Source organism: Aedes aegypti, unplaced genomic scaffold, assembly GCF_002204515.2.
Source record: "Aedes aegypti strain LVP_AGWG unplaced genomic scaffold, AaegL5.0 Primary Assembly AGWG_AaegL5_hic_scaff_1110_PBJ_arrow, whole genome shotgun sequence".
Taxonomy (NCBI): Eukaryota; Metazoa; Arthropoda; class Insecta; order Diptera; family Culicidae; genus Aedes; species Aedes aegypti.
The window spans coordinates 33,289-43,930 of NW_018734528.1; the positions used below are offsets into that span (position 1 = coordinate 33,289).

At 40.7% G+C, this 10,642-nt stretch overlaps 1 protein-coding gene across 1 annotated transcript; it reads right to left on the bottom strand.

The window, feature by feature from the left end:
• Window positions 1–1,963: 1,963 nt before the first annotated feature.
• On the bottom strand, window positions 1,964–5,584 carry LOC110680251. Its single transcript, XM_021856064.1, has 4 exons — window positions 5,298–5,584; window positions 4,450–5,233; window positions 3,528–3,998; window positions 1,964–2,544 (listed from the first exon to the last, which is right to left on the bottom strand). Exons 1-4 carry the CDS (start codon window positions 5,384–5,386, stop codon window positions 2,083–2,085), a joined length of 1,806 nt encoding a protein of 601 aa, XP_021711756.1. The 5' UTR covers window positions 5,387–5,584; the 3' UTR covers window positions 1,964–2,082.
• Window positions 5,585–10,642: the final 5,058 nt, after the last annotated feature.

Here is a 10,642-nt window from a genome sequence, read left to right on the forward strand (position 1 = left end):
GCTGTTACAAAAACTTCAAAATTTTATCCGCACAAATCGCGACTACTAAAAATCGATCCGCGTCTGGAGGTGGCAATCCGCGTCAAAATATAACATTTTCTAAAATTTTAAAATAGGACACCTGTAGGTGAATTCCGGCACATATTTTCTTCGAAGAGAAGAAATTTTCTTTCATAACTGACCAGCAAGAAAATTTTCTTTTCTTCGAAGAAAATACGCGCCTACTGGACCAATGGTTATGGAAGTATCAGTATTTCAAATTACAAACAATAGGTCACAACGAATATTTTCGATAAAAACGCCATATGCTATTTTCCGTCCAAAAGAATGCTTCTAATCCAGTCGCGAAATTTCTGCTTATCATCTGACCAAATGTTATACAGTGCCTTCCCGATTTTGGCAACACCCGCTTTTGTCTACCCCCGATTTTGGCAACACCCGTTTTTGGCAACATTTTCTTCCCAATTTTGGCAACACTTAAAAAATATTATCAATTGATTATTAAGTACTGAAACCAAACATCTTGAGATAAAACAAAGTGAAAATAAGTCAATATGAAAATGGTGGTGATCATTGCGAGCTAAGAAACGTAATGTTGAACGTACTAATGAGTAGAACTCGCATATTTCAAAGTTATTGTTTAACGTATAGGTCATAAGACAAGCATTATAAAGCAGGTAAGCTGTATATATTATTGCTACATAATTAATTGATGGAATACGATGGTAATCGACAGTCGGTAAGTGTAATAAGAGCATCAAATGTTAAGATAATCAACTATACTGTGTAATCCCACAGCTTGTGTTGCTTTTGTGCATGTATTTTTTAACATCAATCGAATTATATGTGGCGAATTATATATGACTCATCAGAGTCTGAAAATGTTTTCAAATAATCTCGTAATTATTGATTAGTTAATTCTAAAAACAAATTAATTACTTATGAGTGATTTCTTTTAGATATTTCTGTCGGCATTTCAATAACAGTTGTTGAGGAAAACATAGAGAAACTTTGTTCACAACTCTAAATATCTTGAGTGTTCAAACGAGTATTCTTACGGTTTTTAGTGTGGTGGCTATTTGAGGCATCCCATAATGACACTAGACATTAAAACACTGTTTTTGAGGTCAAAACCGGGATGGCTCATATTGCCCCTATTAAGCTGAAGCAAGAAGCTTTCCAAGCTCTGTAGAAAGGAGTTTCCAAGCTTCAGGAAGAAGCATATCTCAAGCTGCAGGAATAAGCTTTCCAAGCTTCAGAAAGAAGTTGTCAAGCTTCAGGAAGAAGCTTATCTCAAGCTGTAGAAAGAAGCTTTCCAAGCTTTTTGTGCTGCCTGCCTCAGATAAGCTTTTCATATTTCCTTAGAGAAGTTTTTTCTCGTTTCCGAAGAAATGCTTTCCAAGCTTCAGGAGGATGATTTTTAGGCTTTGGTGGTAAGATTTTCCAGCTTTAAAAATAAGCATTCCACCCGCCGAACAAGGTTATAGACTTCTGGAGAAGGAAGCGCTTGCATTGGTTTATGAATATTTTCAATTGGAGTTTACTAAGAAATCCGTCCAGTTATTTCACTAAAAGTTATTCCAAGAATTTTATCAGAAACTGAGAAATACAGAAAACTTTGAATTCTTCTTCTTTTTGGTATTACGTCCTCACTGGAACAGAGCCTGCTTCTCAGCGTTGTGTTCTTATGAGCACTTCCACAGTTATTAACTGAAGGCTTTCTTTGCCAAAGTTGCCATTTTTGCATTCGTATATCGTGTGGCAGGTACGATGATACTCTATGCCCAGGGAAGTCAAGAAAATTTCCATTACGAAAAGATAATGGACCGACCGGGAATCGAACCCAGACACCTTCAGCATGGCTTTGCTTTGTAGCCGCGGACTCTGACCACTCGACTAAGGAAGGGCCGTAACATTGAATTTAGAAAAATACAGAAAACTTGAAATTCTTTGAAAACAGATGTAGTTTACCGCCTCGAGCGCTCTAGGAATCAATATGTTATATTCAGCATATTTTCATCGTTACGTAGTTCAAACCCAAATTCAACAGTCAATTCAAAACAAATTTAACAGTCCTTAGATCTAATTCCACCGACTGATCTTTCTCGGTGGCTCTCCGTACGCCTTCGGTGTCATTTCCCAGTCCGGTTCGGCCTTGATGGTCGTCTGTATCATCCCGCCAAAACCATCCCCCGCTCCTACCTCGACCTTGACCCGGTTGGCCAGTTTGGCGTACACCCGGTACGACTGGATGGACTCCAGCTTGGATGCCAACAGGGCCGTATCGTACCGCAGATGATCGACAATCAGGTTGAAGTACACCCCGTCGAATTTGCAGAGGAATGTGTTGTCCAGCTCCTGGCGCATTCCGGCCGTCTCGGCGTTGAAGTACATCAACGCGTAGAAATTGGTGTACACGAAGCTGGTCGTGACGTTGGGTTTGCGCGGCCGCTGCAACGGAATCTGGCGCGGGATTATGTTCTTGATGCAGTCGTCGATCGTCACCAGGATGATGTCGGCCGTGGTGATGTCCAGGAGGTCTCTCTGGAAGAGGAGAGCGGAGACTTCAGTGCGCATCGTACTCTCGTACTACTGAATAACACAGCGTAACAAAAATGACATTTTTGCGTGTCTCAAGGATCAAAATATGTGTCTCGAGTAGATTTGGGGTTGCTGAATCGGATGCCATTCTTAGAAATGTTCCAGCACGTCACAATTTTTAGCTACAGGTCGCCACAATTGTATGAAACACTGATTTTATTGATGTTTTCATAAATTTTTAGGTATAATTTATCAAAATTTTTTGTGATCTAATCCACTAAGCATGCTATTTTGCACTTTTACTTTCATTTTGAATTAAGTTTGGATGAAATTGCGCAATTTAATTTAGATTAAACTGACTTTTTCGACATGTTTGCTGTCTCCATACAAAATTCTTATTTCTCTTATATGGGAAAATACAATACTTTTTTAAACCATCAAAAAACAAATTTTCCGCATCGAAAGTATTATAAACTTTGCCGATAAGTATTGTTATACACATAAAGTTTGAATTCTGTGACAAATTATGCAAAAAAATTGCCTTACAAGCTGGCAAACTTGCATGCAAGTTGGCTAAAACAGTCAATTTTTGCATTTTCAACAGCCAATATCTCAAAAACTAGACGTGCTATGATATTTTTGAAAACGGCATTGGATTCAGCAACCTTTAATTGAGTGAATAGCGGTATTTTGGTGCTTGAGACAAGAACGTGTTCCGCAGTGTAATCAGTTCGATGCTTTAAGAAAAATCCGAGCAGCAAATCAAAGCAGCCTCTAGCTACCAGGCTCTTAGATTGAAGTGAGAAAGCAAATGGTGCCGCTGTGAACAGTGATTCCGAATTTGGTGGATCTTGATCTCCAACAGGGGGATCAAGGTTTCTTTCAAATCGCATAGAAAGAAGACTTCCGCGTTTTGCCGTAAATTCTCAAAGATCGCAAACTACCTACCTAGCTAAGAAATTATTTAAAAAAAAGCATGAACTTACCTCAACCAAAAAGTACAGCGTGAAAACGTCCAGCAGATACTTCGGGTTGATGTGGCATACTTCCTCGAAAGTAAGCGTGTCCGACACGAGCCAGGTGAGCAGCCGATACTTGATCTCTTCGAGGCTCTTCGATACCTGCGGGTCAAGCGAGTAGAGTTGCTCCGGAAGCGGAACCTTTACCGCCAGCGGAGGAGTAATCGGAGTGGTCGCAATAATCTTGTACGTGTCGTAGTGGTTCGGTTTCATGAACACCGGCGAGGTGAGCGTTTGTCCGAAAACTACCGGCCGATGGCGGAACAGAACGCCCACCTGACGGCGGTAAATCTGTAGGGCGATCTGGGAATACTCGGCCACCCGCAAGTCCAAACAGGGCAAACGAATCGTGCCCGGAAAGCCCCGGATTATGCAGACCGCGTAGTTCGGGTAGTGACGCATTTCCGACGGTACGAGCGGTTTGCGAACGGCGTAGTCCTGGAACGGAAATCCCGGAATTTTAATTAATAAATTTTAATTAAAGGAAAAACTTCTAAAGGAATTGTTGAGTAAAGGAGGAATCCCTAAAGAAATCTATGGGGAAACTTCTGGTTTTCAGCAGAAATCCTTGGAGGGATTTCTGCAGGGATCGTTGCAGGAACAATCTTCTGAAGGAATATCTACAGATACTCCTGGAATTCTTGCATAACTTCTCAAGGCACTCTTGGAGGAATGCATGAATAAACTCTTGAAGGCCTGGAGGAATTCCTGGAAAATCTCTGTAGGAACTTCCCTAAGAAAAAATACTGAAGAAACTTTAGTGACTTTTTTTTGCAAAAAAAAAAATACTTTTTAGTGATCATGACTATAAATAAGCATATCTTTTATTCTAGGGTTGAGTACCATGACTTTTTGGACATAAATTTCCCCGGGACACCTTAATCCTTACCGTATCATAAAGCCTGAGCGCATCTTCGAAGTTATTCTTGAAGTTTTCATCCCGCCGGCGGAAGATCTTCTCGTACAGGTCAATCGAGATTCTCGTATACCCGTACCTCAGGTTCAGTTCCCGCACCTTCTGGGCCACATTGTAGAAGGTGCACACTCCGGACGGCCGATTCTTGAAGTGGTCGTTTCCGGCAACGGCCGCAAAGAACGGCATATGGCTCCACTCCAGCTTTAGAGCTTTGCGAAGCTCCTCCCGGTTCCACTCGTACGTCCTCATCAGTTCCAAATTCAGGTCCGAACTGGACCAAAGCCTAAAGTTCCCCTCGTAGATCAGGAAGTCCGAATCCCCGGTAATAATGGCCAGGGCGTCGTGTTTCCTCGCGAACGCCGCCAACTCCCGATCACATTCCACATCGTAAGTCGTAATAAGCACTCCCTTCTTCCGAGCTGCGGCCACCAGTGCCGCAATGAAGGCATGTTTTACCACATTGCCCTGAATGTTCCCCCGATTCTTCCCACGGAACTCCGCCGGAATGCTATCCAGCTTCTTCAGACATTCCCCGTAGACCTTCTCCTGCCGCTGGATCCAGTGCTTATACTTGCCCTCGTGGAGCTTTCCATCGATGAAGAACACCAACCGGGCTCCGGCCTCGATCATCCGGTCGCAGAACTGGGTCGCGTACGTCCACGCAAACTGATTCCGGCAGCCGTAGATCTGCTCGTCCATCGGGCCACTCAGCGAGCAGATCACCGTCAGCAGATCGATCACGATCAGGGGCTCTTTCCTGCAGGGACAGCAATTAGTTCCCGTTGATCTATCTATCTATCTGATCAGATAGGTCTACTTACTTGTCGCACTTCCGGATCTCGTCCAGAATGTTCACTCCCCGGCAGCCACCGATTCGTGTGAGAAACGTAACCAAACCGACGATGCCCATTTTTAAACATTAATTTCACGACACTTTAGGCACAAGTTACCGATAACTTCGGAACTTTTTTTCATGCTACATTTAGTAGCAAGCTGCTGGATGAAATTTCGGAGGAAAATAGGAAAAATTGGAGCGAAAATTGAGTTTGAAAACCACGGATGCTCGACACGTCGACACCCTCAACACACGCACTTCTGACTTTTTGACGCGAATAGAATTGAGCGATTCTCACTGATAAAAATCCACACGCTGGATCTGTGTGTTTAAAATTATGGATCGATTCATGAACGTCCATATCGATTTGCTATGATTTTCTTGCAAACTTCGTGTGTGTTACACATTAAATTCCTGTGTTTTGCTTCATGGATTGATTCATCAACCGACAACAGGGATTCCATATTTTTTCCACATAAGTTCCCAAAGCTTTCTCTTCAGATTCGTATGTGTCAACCTATGGACGCATAGATCATCACTCCAACACGGATTCAGTGTGTTTTGCTTATGGTTATCTTGTGTCATAATCATCATGTTCAAGTTGGTCGATTCATTGATTTGCGCAATGAGACTGTTATGATGAAATCCATGAGCTATGCTATCGATTTCCATGTTCAAAGCTTCTAAATTGTTTGTGATCAACCCATGGGATGCATAGTGAACTGAATTGCGGTTGGACCTCGTGTCGAACGACAGTCATCATCATGCTTCCAACGAGAAGAAGCAAATTTTGAAGCTGAAAGTGTTAGATGAAAATATGTGAATTCGATTTTTATTTTATTAGTGAAGTTGACCGATATACGAGAATTCTACATTTCTATAAGAAAACATTGATTATAATGTATAGTTTAGTAGAAAAATCGGATTCCACTAACAGATTTTCCTGGCTTTCAGTTTCGAAAAACATGGAATATGCTTATCCATGGCTTCCCAAATTATGGATTTGCGGCGCCCCGCTTGTTGCTGGCTCACGGATTTGAAAAAAAAATCAAGAGAGCTTGCGACAAGCAGAGGAGCCTCGGATCCATATTTTGGGGAGCAAAAGTTTTTCTACCAAATTTCTTCTTTCAGTCCCATGACATTTATGTTCTATCACACATGACTATCTAAAGCTACTATATTTCGAATTCAATAAGCAAGTCAGTTGGTTTTCATGATTTAATATTTGGAAATTCATGTTTGTTTCACATGACAACCTAATGTTGATACACATGCTATTATACCGTGAAATCAATGATGAAATCCATATGGCTACCACACTCAAATCATGTGGTTTTCCTCATTGCGCAAATCTATAAGTAAAACACACGACCTTGACGTGTAGATTTTTCTCAGTGTACTCAAAATTGTCGATATTTTTGGAAGACGCTGCTGTCAACACGGAGAAATCAAATTACCCAAAAATAAGGTTTATTTTTTACCCCGCAGTTGGGTTGTTTATGCACGTCAGATCAACGAGTAAATTTTACCCATTATGCAAAACATAATTTGTAACAAACAGAGTAAAATTTACTCGTTTCTATAGGCTAATATTTTCAACGCAAAACCACAGACAAACAGACGTAACACTCAAATTATTTTCATCGCATAGCGGAATAGCGCCCAATTATAATATTTGGTAGTTGGCCGACAGGCCACTCGTGGCGCTTGCATCGTTTTTGTTCGAGTTTGACGTTTGCTCACTACCGCCATCTAGTTCGCGGTTGGCCAGATGAAGTATTTTTAGCATTGGGCGTAAATGTTCACGTGACCATGTTTTAAACCGGTAATTGTTCTAGCTGTTACGTCTGTTTGTCTGTGGCAAAACGATCACTTCGACATCTGATGGCTAGAAGGAGAACCGTCAAAAAAGAGGTTGGGATGAGAACGCACCGTGTGCAGCAATGTGATGGATTTTACTAAGGTGGCGCAGATGATTTAAGCGTGCCACTAGTTCTCTCTTTCATTCTCCCGCTGTTCTTATGCAGCGCAAATAGTGACGTCACTATTTGCGCTGCATAAGAACAGCAGGAGAACAAAAGAGAGAACTAGTGGCACGCTTCAATCATCTGCGCCACCTTAGTAAAATCCATCACATTGCGTGTGCAGTACACTCAGGTAAAGGACTATCGATAAACATAGGAAATGAAATGAAATTCATGAATAGGGTCCTAGAGCCCAGTCCCAATTTTAATAGCAAACGCTTAAATCAACACACGTTTACTCAATTTTTCAATGTTTTTCGTTTGTTTAAGTCCAAAAACATTGTTTTAAGTTTTTTTTAGATTTTGTCACACCCCTGTGGTGTTTTTGTCGACTAAACGAACGTCAAACATGATCAAAAGTGTAAATTGTGATGCAAAGTTAATTTTGGATCCAATAGGGTCCTAAAGCCCTGTCCCAATTTTAGTATCAAACGCTTAAGTTTAGGGCAGAAACACATGTTAACTCAATTTTCAAATGATTTTCATTGATTTAAGTACAAAAAACATTTTTCTATGATTTTTGAGATTTTGTCACGCCCCTTGGTTTAAACTCAAATTTTAGGTATATTTTGTTTTCTGTGTCCCTTCCGAAATGTCAGATAGGAACAACCCCAGTGTTAAAACTATAAGCCCTGTTTAAACATTATATAGGCCTATTCACAAGACGTTTCAAATCAGCTGATCGGGAAGCTCTTTGACAGTTCTTCTATGGAAATGACAGCCTCGTGTTTGCAACGGTCCTCCACCGATGTAAACAAATGCATAGATGGACCTGTCACATGAAAAGGCCTATAGCCGTCATTTGAGCGAGAAAAATTGCCAAAGTAGTTGCAGGAACATGCTCTTTCGTGTTATTCAATAAAACAAGATTTCATTACATATTTTAGGACCCTATTTGCCTTATGAAACCAGAATTTGGAAATAAAAAACGTTTTCCGCGGCAACCTGCAATCGAACCAAGAACTATTGCAGAGCAATCAAATAAAACGTCTAGCTTGACTGATTACTAGCAGTGGAATGAAAATTTTATTCTACCTTAGCAACTAATAACAAACACATAGCGACGCGTCACAGACAAACAGACGTAACAGCTAGAACAATTACCGGTTTAAAACATGGTCACGTGAACATTTACGCCCAATGCTAAAAATACTTCATCTGGCCAACCGCGAACTAGATGGCGGTAGTGAGCAAACGTCAAACTCGAACAAAAACGATGCAAGCGCCACGAGTGGCCTGTCGGCCAACTACCAAATTTATAATTGGGCGCTATTGCGCTGTGCGATGAAAATAATTTGAGTGTTACGTCTGTTTGTCTGTGGACGCGTATTACTGTGCTACTACGATCGCAACACTCCTCCCTAATCCGCGACGCCTGTTAACTTCCGGAACTTCTGTACGAGGACCATAACCTATTGCAGAGCAATCAAATAAAACGTCTAGATTGACTGATTACTAGCAGTGGGAATGAAAATTTTATTCTACCTTAGCAACTAATAACAAACACATAGCGACGCGTATTACTGTGCTACTACGATCGCAACAAGAACCACCAAGAACCTTGCGATCGATAGGCCCGAGCGTACACCACGCGCCTATCGACGCCTTGGTGTGGAGTGATGCTAAAACCACAGACAAACAGACGTAACACTTTGAACTAATCTCGGTCCAAATCATAGCACGAGGACATGTACGCCCAATGCTAAAATTAGTGTATTTGGCCGACGAGCCAACAGATGGCGGTAGTGTGTAAACGTCAAACGCGAAAAAAACGATGCGAGCGCTGCGGGTGGTGGATTGGCCACCTACCATATTTTTGAATCGACCGTTAAAAAGGTGGTCGATGGCCAATGATGAGAGTGTGACGTCTGTTTGTCTGTGCTAAAAACGATACATAATGCAGCCCTCAGACGCTCAGACGGTTTGACCTACATTGACTTGCGCCCCCAAGTTTAGTCAAACCGATTTATGTTGCTGCAACCGTTTGACCGACTGTCAAAGTTCGTTGCAGCAACACCATAATTCTTCTCATGTTTGAATGCTCTCAGCAAGTGAATATTTGATTGTTATTATTTTCGATTTCTGTGGCTGTGGGGGTGGATATTTCTACGCAATAATCGTAGTGAGGAAGAGCAGAACTTTTGTACTATGTATCCACCAAATTTTTTTCCTGGGATTCTACCAGGAATTTTATCAACAATTCGTCTAGAGATTATCCACAGATTTACCCAGAAAATTTCCTCCGGGAAAATTGTTGAGGCAGATGGCTTTCTCCAGAGATTCCTTCAAAGGTTCCTCTATAATTATTCAGGATTTTTTCCACTGATTCCTTCAAAGATCAACAAAGTCCTCAAGTGATTCTCAGTAATTTTTCATAGTTTTGGTCCAAGGCTGGCTCAAGAATTCTTCCAGAGATTGATATAATAAATTCTTCAAAGATTCCTTAAGGAATTCCCACTAAAAGTGATATCCAAGAATTCTATCATTATTCGGGAATCACATAACGAATTCTTTCAGAGTACTTCTCAATAAATAATATCCACCAAAAATTCCCACAGGATTTCACCAGAACTTTTTTCAGGACATCTCCTTAAAATTCTACCAGCAGTTGCTTTAAAATTCCCAAAAGGGAATTTCTTCAGCGATTCTTTATTTTTCTACAGGGATTTATGCAAAAACTTTCCAAGGGATTTAATCAGTGATTCATCCAATGCTTCTTACAAGAATTCCACCAAAATATCCTCCAATGATTTCCAGAAATTCCTCCAGCTAAACTTCAAGAATTTCTATTTAGATTCTATAAGGTTTTTTGCCCGCGATTCCACCAGAAATATCTCTAGAAACTCTTAGAGAGATTAGTCAGTGAACTTCTCCAGGGAATTCTCTGATGATTCCTTCAAGGATTTCACAGTAAATTGTTCACGATTTTTTTCAAAAAAAAAAAAACTTCAATGGATTCAACCTGAAGACATTTAGAGAAATGCTTTGTTTAATCCTCTGAGTAAATATCAGTGGAATCCCTGGAAGAATAATCTTTTTGAATTTTGTAGCTGCCTTCCTAATGGAATAACTACAGTAGAAATGGGAAGAATTTCTAGTTCAATCCTTCGTCGAATTCCTGGTCGATTATCTCGCGGAAATATTGGTGGTTTTTCAGAAAAAAAATCTTGTTAGCTTGTGGAATATATTTGTTTAATACCCTGGAGGAATTTCTGATACACCTAAAAAAATCTAAGAAGGGAAATCCTAGTCAAACATTGAAGTATTTTCGTGTAGAACCTGGATTTTCTGCGTGAAAATCTAGCAA